The 19392-nt window shown below is 36.5% G+C and overlaps 1 protein-coding gene across 3 annotated transcripts in view; it reads left to right on the forward strand.

Moving 5' to 3' along the window:
- ITFG1 (integrin alpha FG-GAP repeat containing 1) overlaps positions 1-19392 on the forward strand; it is a 237403-nt gene that overhangs the window by 212774 nt on the left and 5237 nt on the right. For 2 of the 3 annotated variants that reach the window (XM_049703687.1, XM_049703689.1), the window contains one exon: positions 10585-14720. In XM_049703687.1, coding sequence (XP_049559644.1) covers positions 10585-10655 — 71 coding nt within the window. In that variant the 3' untranslated portion in view covers positions 10656-14720. Of the gene's footprint in view, positions 1-10584; positions 14721-15215; positions 15341-15904; positions 15988-19392 lie in introns of those variants that run through there. The other variant, XM_004264870.4, reaches the window with a different exon arrangement.

Raw genomic sequence — 19392 nt, forward strand, 5'->3', positions numbered from 1 at the left:
ACTTGCAGGTGAGGGTTACCAGGAACTGGGCCAGAGAAGAAATAAGAAGTGACTGCTAATGGGTCCAGGGTTCCTTTTTGCGGTGATGAAAATGTTCTGGAATTAGTGGTGACAGTTGTACAACCTTGTGACTATACTAAAAACCACTGAATTGTACACTTTAAATTGGTGGACTCTGTGGCATGTGAATTATATATCAATTTAACAAAAGGAAAAAACTACTCACATTCTAAATTTATAGCTGGGAAGTAGGTTGACAGGTAAAGCTTGAACCAGTGTTCTAAGCTTCCTGATTTATTCCAAAAGAGAAATCAGAAAAACTTCTATGAAAAAATGATGTTATACTGTTTTTCAGGAACTAATATCAAGTTGAAATTCAACCTAAGAAAAAAACAGAAAATATGAGGAATGATTATATAATAATAAAAATAACAAATAACATTTGTAGTTTTGCAGTTTTAAAAGCATTTTTATATACATTAAAAGTTAGGGCTTCCCTGGTGGCGCAGTGGTGGAGAGACCGCCTACCGATGCAGGGAACACGGGTTCGTGTCCCAGTCTGGGAAGATCCCACATGCCGCGGAGCGGCTGGGCCTGTGAGCCATGGCCACTGAGCCTGCGCATCCGGAGCCTGTGCTCCACAACGGGAGAGGCCACAACAGTGAGAGGCCCGCATACCGCAAAAAAAAAAAAAAAAAAAAAAAAAAAGTTAAGTACTGTTGTTGTAATTGTCTCATAAAACCCATTCAATAGGTGGTATTGTAATTCTGATTTTATAGATGAGGAAACATTCAAGTTGTATTTTTCTGTTGTTGTATGTTTAAGCATCCCCAGGTCAAGATTTGTCTTTTTCATCTCTGTAAAAGGCATACAGTGTGCATTCAGCAAAAGTTAAGGTGAATGAATAAACAAATTAAGGCTTAGGGAGGGCAAGGGACTTTCTAAAGATCAAACAAAGCAGTGTGGAATACTGTCTTTGGCATTCAAATCCTGTGTGCTTTCCATAATATCACATCACAGGTCTCCTGTGTTAAGGAACACATTTGTTCAAGTTCCAGCCTTTAAGCTGATATCAGTTATTTTAATTCAAAGCCAAAATGGAGGTCTTCAACAGCAGTCATTGATATGACATATTATTAGACCTCAAAGAAAACTAAAGTTAAACAACTGTACAAACTTTACTTTGTTGTTTACTACCAAACCTTCAGGTTAGTAGAGCAGACATTTACCAAGTGCCTGATATGTGTCAGCCACTATACTGGGCCCTAGGAATGCGGCATAGAAATGATTAAGTCACTAGATTGGAAGCACCTAAGCACCTCTTCTTATGGAACTATTTTCAGTCTAGTAAGAGGTTCTTCCACATATTTCATCACTTTATCCTTGTCAGTTATCTAGAAGCTGAGTTCAGAAATAAGTTAGAATACTCCAAAGGATTAAGTCAGACGTCAGTGGATTCCTTTACTCTCCATTATAAGCCACCTATTGACTACCAGGAAAAGAAGCCAACCATTGTTTTAAGAAAATTTCTATAAATTGCTACAATCCTAACTTCTGAAATACAGGAATTTAGCATTTAGGCATGTAGCTTCATGAACTCCCTATGTAGTGTTCACTTACTATAATACAGGCTCTTTCTTCTGGATCCACATTCTATAGCACCTGGTAACACCACATATTTTTAAAGGTATTAACTACTTTCTGTACATGGATTATGCCTTTCTATGAAGACAGCCTATTTCTTGTTCTTAAACTGATTACTAAGTAGGACTGTTAAAAACCAAGGTGTGTTCATATAGCGACGTTAAATTAACATGTCTTAGATTTATAATTTGATCACAGATTAAGGTGCTTCTCCAGTCAACAGAGTGCCTGATATATAGCATGGTGCTTAATATCTATAGAATAAACAAACTAATTAATCACAGAATTAGTAAGTGATTAGTGAGAATCCACTTACACTGGAAACTAGCTTTATGTGCCTTAGTCATATAAGCCAGTAGAAGATTTTACCATCAAGCAGAGAACAACTGCTTCATTTCTTTTTTCTATGTGGGTTGCCATCCATTTAATTTAAATCAGTGAATTTTAAGACAAAAATAAGAAGAAGCTATGATTTAGTAAATGTTTTAAATATCAAGTGTCCATAGCCAAATTTTAAAATTAAATTCCAATATTTTTATTGTACTCAGTCAAAATTTCTTTTGGCTTCCCCTCACCTTCCAAATCTATTTTGCCCTCTTTTTTTCCCTACTTCTGAATTCTGGTGTGGCATTACAATATGATGTTGAGAAGTGCAGGTAAGTTTAGCCTGTTGACAATAAGGAGCCTTTTTGCAATTACCATGTTCTATATATAGGAATTAGCTGTCCCTCCCTAAAAGTGGCTAAACACTTCAGCAATGAATTTAAATGTTGAAAATCATCACTGTTTTAATACATTTTATCACTTGTTTTCTTTGACTACTATTCTATCTTAGTTGATAATTTATTGTTTAAAAAGTGATCACTGGTATATATTACCAGAAATCATCCTACTGTAACAGCTATGATATTCTATATTATCCAGAATATTTGGGACAGTGTAGTCACAGATCAACTCAGTATTTTAGTAAGAAGCCACAAAGGTCACCTTAGATTTTTTAAATAACTTCCACAGAGTTAGAATACATATATGTAGCATCTGACATAGGGATTCTTTTCTATAAAGTTTACATGTAAGTTGTTTGAAACTTTTTAAATTATTTTAAAATATCAGGAAAAGGATTATATTATCAGAGTAGATCATAAACACCAATTTCACTGCTAGAGTTTTTCTGGCTAGGATATCTGATTTGATAAACATTTACAATGAGCCTTATCACATTAGATAACACAAATTATTACCCCAGGGTGGCATTCAAGAACAAAGAACCATGATAATTGTTATAGCTAGGAAGATTTTATTAGCTATATCAGAAACTTACTCTGTTGGCAATTAAATTAGAATAGCAGCAAATGAAAGTATTTTAACCTTTTAATTTTATTATTTGTCAATACCTTTTTTATCCATTGATTTTAATAGAATCCTAATCACTCTTGATAATGCAATAACATAAAATATGAAAACATATTTTTCTTTCAAAGTCTTAGCTTAATTTTTCTTGACTTTAGTCTACCATTTGTTATTATCCAGCTTGCCATTCTCACAATTATAAATTCTCCTCATAGAGAAAAACATTTTCCCCTACCTGATATTCTAACCGTTTTCTTACAGGAAAATATAATTTAAGACACACACCACAGGGGACAAATACATGACGATGTTTCTTTAACATCCTCCTACAAGCAGTGAGAGTAGTCCTAAATTTTTCACTCTACCGATTATAACTTTTTAAACTATCTGGAATGAGCCAGAGAACCTGAGCTTATTCTAGCATCGGTTAAGGGCTAGTCCATAGCCAGAGGATTGTCATGTTCGTAATTGTATCCCCTGTGAACATAATCGTATTAAAGTTGATGTCTGTAATAGAAGATCAACAAGATAAACCAGGCTCATCTCACAGAAGAATTGCTTAAATACCTCAGGCTTTAGGTATAGAATGGGACCATCACAAAGCCTAAGGTATGCTCATTGGGCTCAAATGCCCTACAGTCTGGATTTACAAAATCAACAAATGCCATTTTAACTGGAATGTCTGTGTAGAAAACGTTACAGGTTACCATATCATATCCTAGGACCCCACAAATACAGAGATCCAAACAGTAAAAGAAATGAACAACTGACATTGGTGGGGAGGGGAGGAAATGGTATTCTGTCATTAGAAGTCCTTTTTATAGAGCAATAAGACAAATATCACGCTTCTTTTTCAACTGAAAAAAAAAGGATCACAGGTAATGATGAAGGATGTGGCATTTGGAATTAAGCTACCAAAATGAAAATCCCAGGGCTTCCCTGGTGGTGCAGTGGTTGAGAGTCCGCCTGCCTATGCAGGGGACACGGGTTCGTGCCTCGGTCCGGGAAGATTCCACATGCCACGGAGCGGCTGGGCCCGTGAGCCATGGCCGCTGAGCCTGCGCGTCCAGAGCCTGTGCTCTGCAACGGGAGAGGCCACAACAGTGAGAGGCCCGCGCACAGCAAAAAAAAAAAAAAAAAATGTGGTTTTGGCCAAATTGTTTGACCTCTTGATTTCCTCATAATAAAGTGAGGATAATTGATGTCACAAATGTCTTTTATGTATGTATTATAAATTGTTCAGAATTCTTATATATAACTGATACTTTACCTTTGGGTAGACTGTCTTTCTGTTCTGGTATCTATGTGGTATAAATTGATACAGTATTTTTGAATTGGAATATGTTACAAGTCTCAGGTCTGACACATTTGTAGGATAGAAGTTCTTTCATTTATTCATTCATTCATTGAACAAATATGTACTGAGTGCCTAATATACGACAGGCCTATTCTAGGCTCTTATAATATAGAGGTGAAAAAAACAGACCAATTTCTCAGCCCTCATAGAGATTACATTCTAGTAGGTGAAAAGAGGTAATAAACATAATAAGTGAGTTGTTTAATACTATGTCATGGTTAGGAGGTGATATCTACTGTGGGGGTGGGGAATAAAGCAGGGTAAGAAAGATACAGAAGGAGTTAGCAGTTTTATGTAGGGTGGTCAGAGTGGCCCTCTCTGAGAAAATGTCATTTGAACAAAGATTTGAAGGATATAAGGGAGTCATACATATAGTTAACTTTTGAAAAATACTCCATGTAGAGGAGAAAGCCAGAGCAGAAGCCTTAAGGTATAAGCATTCCTGGAATTTCCAAGGAACAGTGGAGAGACCAGTGTCTTGGAGTAGAATGAAAGAAGGGGGTTAAGGAGTAGAAGATGAAATCTGAGTTAAATGAGGGCATGGAGTGTAAACTGAGTAAAACAGTAGACTATAGGAAGAGCAAGAGCTAAAGCAGGGAACCTAATTAGAAAGCTAGTAAAATAATTATGGCTTGAAATGATGGTGGCTTTGACCACGGTAATAGTCATGCAGGTAGAAATGTTGGGATTGTGGATATTTTGGGATTGTGGATATATATTTGATTTTTTGGCAGACTGGGTAGAGGATATGAGGGGAAAAAAGTACTGTAACTATAGTGTTACTGGCCAGAGCAAGTAGAAAGATGGAGTTGCCATAACTGAAATGGAGCAGGTATTGGAAGAAAAATCAGGAGCTCTGGGGTTTTTTTGTTGTTAACTTTTTTCTTTTTTCTCATTAGTCATCCATTTTATACACATCAGTGAATACATGTCAATCCCAGTCTCCCAATACATCACACCACCCCCCCACCCCCCACTGCTTTCCCCCCTTAGTGTCTATACGTTTGTTCTCTACTCCTGTATCTCAATTTCTGCTCTGCAAACTGGTTCATCTGTACCATTTCCTAGGTTCCACATATATGTGTTAATATACGATATTTGTTTTTCTCTTTCTGACTTACTTCACTCTGTATGACAGTCTCTAGATCCATCCATGTCTCTACAAATGACCCAATTTCGTTCCTTTTTGTGGCTGAGTAATATTCCATCATATATATGTACCACATCTTCTTTATCCATTCGTCTGTATATGGGCATTTAGGTTGCTTCCATGACCTGGCCATTGTAAATAGTGCTGCAGTGAACATTGGGGTGCATGTGTCTTTCTGAATTATGGTTTTCTCTGGGTATATGCCCAGTAGTGGGATTGCTGGGTCATATGGTAATTCTATTTTTAGTTCTTTAAGGAGCCTCCAAACCGTTCTCCATAGTGGCTGTATGAATTTATATTCCCACCAACAGTGAAAGAGGGTTCCCTTTTCTCCACACCCTCTCCAGCATTTGTTGTTTGTAGATTTTCTGATGATGCCCATTCTAACTGGTGTGAGGTGATACCTCATTGTAATTTTGATTTGCATTTCTCTAATAATTAGTGATGTTGAGCAGCTTTTCATGTGCTTCTTGGCCATCTGTATGTCGTCTTCAGAGAAAAGTCTATTTAGGTCTTCTGCCCATTTTTGGATTGGGTTGTTTGTTTTTTTATTATTGAGCTACATGAGCTGTTTATATATTTTGGAGATTAATCCTTTGTCCGAGGATTCATTTGCAAATATTTTCTCACATTCTGAGGGTTGTCTTTTCGTCTTGTTTATGGTTTCCTTTGCTGTGCAAAAGCTTTCAAGTTTCATTAGGTCCCATTTGTTTATTTTTGGTTTTATTTCCATTACTCTAGAAGGGGGATCAAAAAATATCTTGCTGTGATTTATGCCAAAGACTATTCTTCCTATGTTTTCCTCTAAGAGTTTTATAGTGCCCGGTCTTATATTTAGGTCTCTAATCCATTTTGAGTTTATTTTTGTGCATGGTGTCAGGGAGTGTTCTAATTTCATCCTTTTACATGAAGTTGTCCAGTTTTCCCAGCACCACTTATTTCTCCATTGTATATCCTTGCCTCCTTTGTCATAGATTAATTGACCATAGGTGCATGAGTTTATCTCTGGGCTTTCTATCCTGTTCCATTGATCTATATTTCTGTTTCTGTGCCAGTACGATACTGTCTTGATTACTGTAGCTTTGTAGTATAGTCTGAAGTCAGGGAGTCTGATTCCTCCAGCTCCATTTTTTTCCCTCAAGACTGCTTTGGCTATTCGGGGTCTTTTGTGTCTCCATACAAATTTTAAGACTTTTTGTTTTAGTTCTGTTAAAAATGCCATTGGTAATTTGATAGGGATTGCATTGAATCTGTAGATTGCTTTGGGTAGTATAGTCATTTTCACAATATTGATTCTTCCAATCCAAGAACATGGTATATCTCTCCATCTGTTGATATCATCTTTAATTTCTTTCATCAGTGTCTTATAGTTTTCTGCATGCAGGTCTTTTCTCTCCCTAGGTAGGTTTATTCCTAGGTATTTTATTCTTTTTGTTGCAGTGGTAAATGGGAGTATTTCCTTAATTTCTCTTTCAGATTTTTCATCATTAGTGTATAGGAATGCAAGAGATTCCTGTGCATTAATTTTGTATCCTGCAACTTTACCAGATTCATTGATTAGCTCTAGTACTTTTCTGGTGGCATCTTTAGGATTCTCTATATATAGTATCACGTCATCTGCAAACAGTGACAGCTTTACTTCTTTTCCAATTTGTATTCCTTTTATTTCTTTTTCTTATTGCCGTGTCTAGGACTTCCAAAACTATGTTGAATAATAGTGGTGAGAGTGGACATCCTTGTCTTGTTCCTGATCTTAGAGGAAATGCTTTCAGTTTTTCACCATTGAGAATGATGTTTGCTGTGGGTTTGTCGTATATGGCCTTTATTATGTTGAGGTAGGTTCCCTCTATACCCACTTTCTGGAGAGTTTTTATCATAAATCGGTGTTGAATTTTGTCAAAAGCTTTTTCTGCATCTCTTGAGATGATCATATGGTTTTTATTCTTCAATTTGTTTGTATGGTGTATCACATTGATTGATCTGCATGTATTGAAGAATCCTTGCATCTCTGGGATAAATCCCACTTGATCATGGTGTATGATCCTTTTAATGTGTTGTTGGTTTCTGTTTGCTAGTATTTTATTGAGGATTTTTGCATCTATATTCATCAGTGATATTGTTCTGTAATTTTCTATTTTTGTAGTATCTTTGTCTGGTTTTGGTATCAGGGTGATGGTGGCCTCATAGAATGAGTTTCGGAGTGTTCCTTCCTCTGCAATTGTTTGGAAGAGTTTGAGAAGGATGGGTGTTAGCTCTTCTCTAAATGTTTCATAGAATTCACCTGTGAAGCCATCTGGTCCTGGACTTCTGTTTGTTGGAAGATTTTTCATCACAGTTTCAATTTCATTACTTGTGATTGTTCTGTTCATATTTTCTATTTCTTCCTGGTTCAGTCTTCGAAGGTTATATCTTTCTAAGAATTTGTCCATTTCTTCCAGGTTGTCCATTTTATTGGCATAGAGTTGCTTGTAGTAGTCTCTTAGGATGCTTTGTATTTCTGCCGTGTCTGTTGTAACTTCTCCTTTTGCATTTCTAATTTTATTGATTTAAGTCCTCTCCCTCTTTTTCTTGATGAGTCTGGCTAATGGTTTATCAATTTTGTTTATCTTCTCAAAGAACCAGCTTTTAGTTTTATTGATCTTTGCTATTGTTTTCTTTGTTTCTATTTCATTTATTTCTGCTCTGATCTTTATGATTTCTTCTGCTAACTTTGGGTTTTGTTTGTTCTTTCTCTAGTTCCTTTAGGTGTAAGGTTAGGTTGTTTATTTGAGATTTTTCTTGTTTCTTGAGGTAAGCTTGTATAGCTATAAACTTCCCTCTTAGAACTGCTTTTGCTGCATCTCATAGGTTTTGGATCATCGTGTTTTCATTGTCATTTATCTCTAGGTATTTTTTGATTTCCTCTTCGATTTCTTCAGTGATCTCTTGGTTATGTAGTAACGTATTGTTTAGCCTCCACGTGTTTGTATTTTTTTCCTTGTAATTCATTTCTAATCTGATAGCGTTGTGGTCAGAAAAGATGCTTGATATGATTTCAATTTTCTTAAATTTACTGAGGCTTGATTTGCGACCCAGGATGCGATCTATCCTGGAGAATGTTCCATGCGCACTTGAGAAGAAAGTGTAATCTGCTGTTTTTGGATGGAATGTCCTATAAATATCAATTAAATCTATCTGGTCTTTTGTGTCATTTAAAGCTTCTGTTTCCTTATTTATTTTCATTTTGCATGATCTGTCCATTGGTGTAAGTGAAGTGTTAAAGTCCCCCACTATTATTGTGTTACTGTTGATTTCCTCTTTTATAGCTGTTAGCAGTTGCCTTATGTATTGAGGTGCTCCTGTGTTGGGTGCATATATATTTATAATTGTTATATATTCTTCTTGGATTGATCCCTTGATCATTATGTAGTGTCCTTCCTTGTCTCTTGTAACACTCTTTATTTTAAAGTCTGTTTTACTGATATGAGTATCGCTACTCCAACTTTCTTTTGATTTCCATTTGCATGGAATATCTTTTTTCCGTCCCCTCACTTTCAGTCTTTATGTGTCCCTAGGTCTGAAGTGGGTCTCTAGTAGACAGTATATATATGGATCTTGTTTTTTTATCCATTCAGCAAGCCTATGTCTTTTGGTTGGAGCATTTAATCCATTCACGTTTAAGGTAATTATCGATACGTATGTTCCTATGACCATTTTCTTAATTGTTCTGGGTTTGTTTTTGTAGGTCCTTTTCTTCTCTGTTGTTTCCCACTCAGAGAAGTTCCTTTATCATTTGTTATAGAGCTGGTTTGGTGGTGCTGAATTCTCTTAGCTTTTGCTTGTCTGTAAAGCTTTTGATTTCTCCATCAAATCTGAATGAGATCCTTGCCGGGTAGAGTAATCTTGGTTGTAGGTTCTTCCCTTTCATCACTTTAAGTATATCATTCCACTCCTTTCTGGCTTGCAGAGTTTCTGCTGAGAAATCAGCTGTTAACCTTATGGGAGTTCCCTTGTATGTTATTTGTCCTTTTTCCCTTGCTGCTTTCAATAATTTTTCTTTGTCTTTAATTTTTGCCAATTTGATTACTATGTGTCTCGGCATGTTTCTCCTTAGGTTTATCCTGTATGGGGCTCGCTGCACTTCCTGGACTTGGGTGGCTATTTCCTTTCCCATGTTAGGGAAGTTTTCGACTATAATCGCTTCAAATATTTTCTCAGGTCCTTTCTCTCTCTCTTCTCCTTCTACGACCCCTATAATGCAAGTGTTGTTGCATTTAATGTTGTCCCAGAGGTCTCTTAGGCTGTCTTCATTTCTTTTCATTCTTTGTTTTGTTCTGCAGCAGTGAATTCCACCATTCTGTCTTCTAGGTCACATATCCGTTCCTCTGCCTCAGTTATTCTGGTATTGGTTCCTTCTAGTGTAGTTTTCATTTCAGTTACTGTATTGTTCATCGCTGTTTGTTTGTTCTTTAACTCTTCTAGGTCTTTGTTAAACATTTCTTGCATTTTCTCAATCTTTGTCTCCGTTGTTTTTTCGAGGTCCTGGATCATCTTCACTATCATTATTCTGAATTCTTTTTCTGGAAGGTTGCCTATCTCCACTTCATTTAGTTGTTTTTCTGGGGTTTTATCTTTTCTGGGGTTTTTTTCATCTGGTACATAGCCCTCTGCCTTTTCGTCTTTTCTGTCTTTCTGTGAATGTGGTTTTTGTTCCACAGGCTGCAGGATTGTAGTTCTTGCTTCTGCCATATTTAACATTTAGTTTAACAACATTTACTGTCTCTTAGGCACTCTTTTAAGCATTATCATTCAATCAGCACAAGTCTATGAGACAAACTAATTCTGTAGCCCATGCAGCTTTACAGTTTTACATACATAGTTTAACTGTATTAAGAGCACCTATCCCTAAATTCAGTGTTCCTTTTCATTATACTTTTCTCTTACTAATGTAAGAATTGTATAAAAAATCAGGTATATATACTTTCCAATGATGTCATATATCTGGGTAACATTAGTAGATGTTTAGCAGAGTCCCACTGAATATTAAAATGTTTAGGTATTAACTAACCCTGTAATTTTTTTTTTTTTAATTTGGCTGTGCCAGATCTCAGTTGCAGCACGTGGGATCCTTGTCACCATGGGCAGGACCTTTTAGTTGCGGCATGTGGGATCTAGTTCTGTGACCAGGGATTGAACCTGGGCCCCCCGCACTGGGAGTGCAGAGTCCCAGCCCCGGACCTCCAGGGAAGTCCCTAACCCTGTTAATATTTAAATATTCTGTTTAATTATGTAGCAAATACCTAGCAAATAAATACCGTCTTTTAAAGTGAACCATGATAGGGAGAGATTGATTTTTGGAATGTCAGTGTGAGGACTTCATGAACCTGCTGTCCCCTCCCTCCCCATAAAACAAACAGACAAACAAACAAAAAGTACTGGCCTAACAACTAACATTAACCATTTCAGAACTCTGGAAATTAACCAAAGCCACAGAATGTTCTGAGCATTGTCTCTCCAAGAGGAACTCCTGATACTTAAGACAACAGAGTCTGTGGCATTTTAACTTGGGGCTGTTTACATCCCACCTCCCCTCTCTGCTGAATGGTGCAGCAGCCATGAATAGCTAGTAGCCTCACAGTCACTGGACGGGATGGAACTTTGGAGTCCATTAAAATTCCCATCTCTATAGCACTGTCAGTATGCGTCTAAACTAGCAACTCCTTGGAAAATCCCTTCTCAGGATGTTGGGGCTATTTGATTTGACTCAGAGTTCAACCCAGCAGGAAAAAGAAAAGCCCTATTCCTCCAAGACATTACCCAAAACAACAGTCTGTTGGAAAAATCCCAGGTGTAGTGAACAAGAGCCTGGCCAAAACATAAAAGGAAGCCCTGAGGCACCAGACAGCCACAGGCAACTTTGAAAGGCTAAAATATATTCTTGGACATCTTACATGGCTAAGAACATGCCTAGAAAGGAAAATACCTCATTCAGATACTTAGCTTGAGTGTGCTACCTCGAGGCTCTGCTCAAGCAAGAAATGAAAGGTAAGGCTATCTTGTAAAGTGCCTGAAGTTTGAAGGCATATCTTCACACACAAATCCCACTGACAAAGTTTGGAAGATATACAGACAAGATATTTAAGGAAATCTAATGGCCAATCATTAGCTGACCACTGAGTTATACTGAGCCATGTATGCCTCCTCGGGAACCAGGCTTAGAACAAGAACTTTAAAAATAAGAAAATAAAAGAACTTTGTGGCAGGCACTGTAGGGAATACAGAATCTATAGAATCCATCTAGGAAAGTCACTAAACAAATGAGCAACAACAATATCAAAAAGAAAGACCATCAAACCCTTAGAGGGAGATACCATAGCTGTTATATTATCTAAGAAGTCCACTTTCCAACAACAACCAAAAAACACTATAAAACATGCAAAGAAACAGGAAAGTATGCCACATACACATTTTTTTTAAAAAAGCAAACAACAGAAAATGTGCCCAGTGGTGTTGGACTTAGTTAACAGAACCTATAAATTGGCTATTATAAACATGTTCAAAGACCTAAAGGAAACTAGGATTAAAAAACTAAAGGTAAGTATTACAACTGTGTCCCACTAATAGAAGATATAAGTGAAGAAGTAAAGATCATTTTAAGAATCAAATGGAAATTCTGGAGTTGAAAGTACAGTAACTGAAATGAAAAATTCTGTAGAGTGCTCAACAACAGATTTGAGCTGGCAAAAGAATCAGCAAACTTGAATATAGGTCAATTGAGAGTATACAGAAAGAAAAATGAACAACCTCAGAACCTGTGGAGCCACCATCAATCATACCATCATATGCATAAAGTGAGTCTTAGAAGAAAAAGAGATAAAGAAAGGGGCAGAATGTATATCTAAAGAAAGAATGGCTGAAACCATCCAAATATGATGAAAAACACTAATCTGCACATAGAAACTCAACAAACTCAGAGTAACTCAAAGAGTTCACACTTGGGCTTCCCTGGTGGCGCAGTGGTTGAGAGTCTGCCTGCCAATGCAGGGGACACGGGTTCGTGCCCTGGTCCGGGAAGATCCCACATGCCGCAGGGCGGCTGGGTCCATGAGCCATGGCCACTGAGCCTGCGCTCCGCAACGGGAGATGCCACAACAGTGAGAGGCCCGCGTACCGCAAAAAAAAGAAAAGAAAAATAAAAAGAATACTAAAGGGAGCCCTTAAGGCTGAACTGAGAGGACTACTAGACAATAACTTGAATCCACACAAACAAGTAAAAAACACCTGTAAAACTATAGATAAGTATAAAATATGGTTTATGTATTTCTGTCAAATAGTTCCTCTTATTTTCTAGGTGATTTACGGAACAACTACATAAAGTAATAATTATAAATTTGTGTCAACGGGCTGATAATATATAAAAATATAATTTGTATAATAACAGTATTACAAGGGAGGGAGGATTTTGGAGGAAAGTTGTATGTGCTAGGTATTGTTATTTTGTTAAGTTAATATGCTAATTGCAATCCACAGGCAACCACTAAGAAAATAGCTCAGAAAATATATAATAAAAGAAACTATGGAATTAAAGCAGCAATGGAGGAACAGAACAATTAAAAAGACATATAGAAAACCGATAGCAAATGGCAGGCAAAAGTCCTACCTTATCAGTAATTACATTGAATGTAAATGGAATAAACACTCCTATCAAAAGGCAGAGAGATTGGCAGAATGGCTAATATAATATGACTCAACTAGGTGCTATCTGCAAGAGAAACACTTTAGATTCAACGATACAAATAAGTTGAAATTTAAAAAAGGGGGGGTGTAAATTATACCATGCAAAGAGTAACCAAAGGAGAGCTGGAGTGACCATTCTAATATCAGATAAAACTAGGGCTTTAAGACAAAAATTGTTACTAGAGACAAAGAAGGACATTTTATAATGATAATAAAAAGGTCAATCCATGTGGAAGATGTAACAACTACAAAGACATACACACCTAACAACAGAGCCCCCAAGATACATGAAGAGAGAAATTGGAGGCTTTATTACCCCAATTTTAATACTTTCAGTAATGTATCAAACAACTTAGCAAAAAAATCAATAAAGAAGAGATAATGACACTATAAACCAACTAAACCTAACAGACTTGTATAGAACACTCCACCCAACAACGGCAGAATATGCATTCTTCTCAAGCACACATGGAACATTCTCCAAGACAGACCATATGCTAGGTCATAAAACAAGCCTCAATAAATTAAAAATATTGAAATCATCCCAAGTATGTTCCCCAACTGCAACGGGATGATAATTAGAAATCAATAACAATTTAGAAATTCAAAAATATCTGGAAATGAAACAACACAGTCCTAAAAACCCAATGGGTCAAAGAAGAAATCACAAGAGAAACTAAGAAAATACTTTCGGTGAATGAAAACAGAAACACAACCTTCCAAAATATATGGAGTTCTTAGAGGGAAAAACAGTTCTTAGAGGAAAATTTATTGTTGCAAATGCCTATATTAAGGAATAACAACAATCTGAAATCAATAACCTAACTTTCTACCTCAAGAAGCTAGAAAAAAAACAGCAAACTAAACCCAAAGCAAGCAGAAGACAGGACATAGTGAGAGGAAATAAGTAGGGAGTAGAAAATCATAGAGAAAAACCAGTTGAACCAAAATTTGGGTTTTTTAAAGATTAACAAAATGTACAAACCTTTAGCTAGACTGATCAAGAAAAAGAGAAGACTCAAATTACTAAAATCCAGAATGAAAGAAGAGACCACTCGCTACCAACCTTAAGACCTAAAAAGGAAGCTACAAAAATGGCCAATAAGCACATGAAAAGAAAGCTCAACATCATTAGTTATTAGGTAAATGTAAATGAAAGCCACAATGACATACCAGTTCATAACCACTAGAATGGCTATGATCAAAAAGTTAGACAGGGCTTCCCTGGTGGCGCAGTTGTTGAGAGTCCACCTGCCGATGCAGGGGACATGGGTTCGTGCCCCAGTCCGAGGAGATCCCACATGCCACGGAGCGGCTGGGCCGGTGAGCCATGGCCGCTGAGCCTGCGCATCCGGAGCCTGTGCTCTGCAACGGGAGAGGCCACAACAGTGAGAGGCCCGCATACCAAAAAAAAAAAAAAAGATAAAGTGTTAGAATTTGGAAAAATTGGAACCCTCAACTATTAATGTTGGGAATGTAGAATGATACAGCCATTTCGGAAAACATAAGTTGACACAGAAACTTGTTTGTGAATGTTTACAGCAGCATTATTCATAAAAAGAGCACACATTGCTTGATTGCATTTATATGAATCTCCAGGATAGGCAAATCTATAAAGAAAGTAGATTAGTGGTTACCTGTATCTGGAAGTGTAGGGCTTAGAAATAGGAATAACTGCTAATGGGTATGGAGTTTCTTTTTTGGGTGATGAAAATGTTTTAAAATATGATTGTGCTTACAGCTCAACACCTTTTTGAATATACTCAAAACCACTTAACTGTATACTTTAAATAGGTGATGTTTATGAGATGTGAATTATCTCTCTTACTGTTTAAAAAATGAATCATTAATATAATGAACTGGGCATTTCATTTCACCTTTCTATGCTTAAAGATAAGTTCTAGCACCTAAACTTGTAACATTTATCATTTTAATGTTTGATGAGAGCAATGTCTCCAAAGATGTATTGTTCTTTTTTCTTTCTTTTAATAAATTTAGCTGGACAACTTAGCCAGTCGGCACATTTAGCTCTCCAACTGCCATACAATGTACTTGGTTTAGGTCGAAGTGCAAATTTTCTTGATCATCTTTATGTTGGTATTCCCCGTCCATCTGGAGAGAAGGTGAGTAAAAAAATTATAATTAATCTATTTTTAAATATTTATTATTCAAATATTTGAATTAAAATATTTTTATTCCATTTAAAGAATTTTTAAAATTCATTAGTAGTGACCAATCAAAGCTTATCTTACACAGAGCACATTATAATTTGAAGAAATAAACCTTAAGACTTCCTGCCCCTCCTCTTCCCTGCTTTTTCTCCTTATCATTTTCACCATCTAACATACCAAATATTTTTATTTTGTTTATTGTCAGACTCTACCTCAACTTGAATTTTAGCTCCAAAGCAGCATTTGTTCATAGCACCTTGAACAGTGCCTGCTACATAAGTGTGTTCAATAAATTAATGAATCCATGAGACAGAAATATAATCCTTCCCTGAAAAGATGGAGAAATTTTTGCCGATAGGAGTCCTATTTGGGGCCTAATATATGTAAATTCAGCTTAATCCATACCTAGGATTTCAGTTAATCAAAGAGTACTTAAGCTTTTTCTTATTTATTTAGAATAATTATTGTGTCTTTAAAGTGTACTGAATGTTAAATGTTCTTAAATCCTTTTTCCAGTCTATACGGAAACAAGAATGGACCGCAATCATTCCAAATTCTCAGCTAATTGTCATTCCATATCCTCACGATGTTCCTCGAAGGTAATGTCCTTGCTTGAACTGAATTTGGTAAAAATACTGTCAACTCTGAATCATAGTTATATCTTTTAAAAACTTTCTCTATTCCTGCTGTGTTCCCATGAGTGTCATGACTTAATTTGCTTACAGCAAACTTTAAATGCCTAAACATACCTACACAAAAGGTCCCTGACATTTTTCACGAAGAACAAACTAAACCTTATTAGAAAAACAGCAGGTTAACTAACTAGGGACTTATACATATTCTGCTTAAATAAACTGGTCTTCAGTTTACTGGCCATAAATTCTAAAATTTCAGGCTGCTGAACTTTATAAGCAATGATCTTTTTTAGCAAATGCTTTGAGAAGTGGTATATATCCCACAGTTGTTAGGCACAAATTTTGAAGTTCAGCGGACCCAGGCTAGAAACTCGGATCCACTGCTAGCTGACTGAGATTGGAAGCTAGTCCTTTGTTCTCTCTGAGGGTCAATTTCTGCTCTGTAGAAATTGGGAGATAAAATACCTACCTTACAAGAATGAGGATGAAATATGCTTAACACAGTACCCAGCATATAGTAATTTTTCAGTGAACAGTAGGTATTTTTATCCTTATTAGCAAAACATGTTCCTTGTATAATATAGCATTTAATTCTAAATCTTTATCTCTGTTTGTTTTTCTTTAAATTACTAGGTTGATTCCATTATTTCAAAAAGCAGGTGGTGAAGGTATTCATTAACATTTAAATTTCATTGGGAAAAATATAACTTGTTCTTAAGGCTACTCTCATGTCAATATGAAAAAATAAGCTATTAAAATGTAACTAGTGGCTTATTACATTTCTTCTCAAAATACAGCCTGTACTGTTCTTTTTTCTTCTTCCAGTTTTGTTGTGATATAATTGACATACAGCACTGTGTAAGTTTAAGGTATACAGCATAATGATTTAACTTACATACATCAAAAAATGATTATCACAGTAAGTTTAGTGAACATCCATTTTCTCACATAGATACAAAATTAAAGAAACAGAAAAAAATACGTTTTTCCTTGTGATGAGAACTCTTAGGATTTACTCTCTTAACAAATTTCATATATAACATATGGCAGTGTTAATTCTGTTTGTCGTGTTGTGCATTACACCCCTAGTACTTATTTATCTTATAATTCAAAGTTTGTACCTTTTGACTGTTTTCATCCAATTCCCCCTCCCACCTCCCACCTCCCACCTCCCACCTCTGGTAACCACAAATCTGATCTCTTTTTCTATGACTTTTTTTTGGAAATATAACTGACCTATAATACTATGTTAGTTCCTGTTACACAACATAGTGATTTGATGTTTATAAACACTTCAAAATGATCACCATGGTTAAGTCTGGTTACAATCTGTTGCCAAAGATATTACATAATTATTGACTATATTCCCTACACTGTACATTTCATACCCGTGACTCATTTACTTTGCAGCTGGAAGTTTGTACCTCTCAATTGCCCTCACCCATTTGTCTCCTCCCCTCATCCCTCTCCCCTCTGGCAACCACCTGTTTATTTTCTGTATCTATAACTCTGTTTCTGTTTTGTTTGTTCATTTGTCTTGTTTTCCAGATTCCACATATAAGTGAAATCATACAGTATTTGTCTTTCTCTGTTTGACTTTTTTCACTTAGCATGATACTCTCTAGGTCCATCCATGTTGTTACAAATGGCAAATGGCAAGATTTCATTCTTTTTTATAGCCAAGCAATATTCCATTGTGTGTATGTGTATATGTATATGTATAAATGTGTGTGTGTGTGTGTGTAGAGAGAGAGGGGGGAGAGAGAGGGAGAGCACTCACATCTTCTTTATCCCTTCATCTATTGCTGGGCACTTAGGTTGCTTCCATTACCTTGACTGTTGTAAATAATGGCACAGTGAACATAGGGGTGCGTGTATCTTTTCTAATTGATGTTTTCATTTTCTTTGGGCAAATACTCAGAAGTAGAATTGCTGGATCATATGGTAGTTCTATTTTTAATTTTCTGAGGAATCCCCATACTGTATCTATTAAAAAATGGGCAGAGGATCTGAATAGACATTTTTTCCAAAGAAGACATACAGGTAGCCAAAAGGCACATGAAAAGATGCTCAGCATCACTAATCATCAGGGAAATGCAAATCGAAACCACAATGAGATATCACCTCACACCTGTCAGAATGGCCATCATCAAAAAGACAACAAATAACAAGTGCAGGTTGTATTGTCCTTTATTAAATTTTTAGATGGTTTGCTAGAACCAGCTCATGCCACCTCATGAGCTGATTGTGTGCATCTCTTTCCACTTCTGTTCAGGGAGATCACGTTAAAATCAGCTATGATGGGACTGTTTACACCATGAAAATTGGCAAGTGCCACTCAGGGGTTTTTTTCCCCCCAGAGAGCCAGTTTACCAGCACACCCCTGGAGGTATTTTATGGTGGATTTATGGGCTTTAGAACCAAACTACTTAAGAAAACAACTTTATTACAGCATTATGCTTGAAATAAGATATCAATAAAAACAGTTATAGGCGTCCCTGGTGGCGCAGTGGTTGAGAGTCCGCCTGCTGATGCAGGGGACACGGGCTCGTGCCCTGGTCCGGGAGGATCCCACATGCCGCGGAGCGGCTGGGCCCGTGAGCCATGGCTGCTGAGCCTGCGTGTCCGGAGCCTGTGCTCCGCAACAGGAGAGGCCACAGCAGTGAGAGGCCCGCGTACCGCAAAGAAAAAAAAAAAAACAGTTATGGTCTGAGTTTAGACTTTTTTAATGAGTCTATTAAAATTTTTAAATTTATAACAAAATGAATCTGCACAAGAAACTATATGAATTATAGTACTTCTATATCATGCAATATCATGATAATCTTTTAAAATAGAGTGGTAAAGCAAAAGATAAAAGGAAAATGCACTTATGAATAATAAGCAATGATTTGTGATTTATAAAGAAGATATCTATGCGTATATGTTTATGTATGTATAGAATACCTCTGGAAGGATATGTAAGAAACTGAGAAGAATGACTGCTTCTGAGTAAGAAACTCAGTATTGGCCTTTTGTTCATTGTTTTTCTTACCGAAATTCCTTTATTCATGGGTTTTTTAAATCTATTTTTAAATTAGAACTACCGGGACTTCCCTGGCGGCCCAGTGGTTAAGACTTCACCTTCCAATGCAGGGGGTGCGGGTTTGATCTCTGGTTGGGGAGCTAAGATCCCACATGCCTTGGGGCCAAAAAACCAAAACATAAAACAGAAGCAATATTGTAACAAATTCAATAAAGACTTATAGATAGATAGATAGATAGATAGATAAATTGGAACTACCAAAAAAATCTCATGAAAGGACCTTTTCTTATGTATGAGGTAAGGTGCTGAGAATAGCTAACCTCAACTAATTAACAGTATTTGTT

Source organism: Orcinus orca, chromosome 20 (assembly GCF_937001465.1).
Source record: "Orcinus orca chromosome 20, mOrcOrc1.1, whole genome shotgun sequence".
Classification (NCBI taxonomy): Eukaryota; Metazoa; Chordata; class Mammalia; order Artiodactyla; family Delphinidae; genus Orcinus; species Orcinus orca.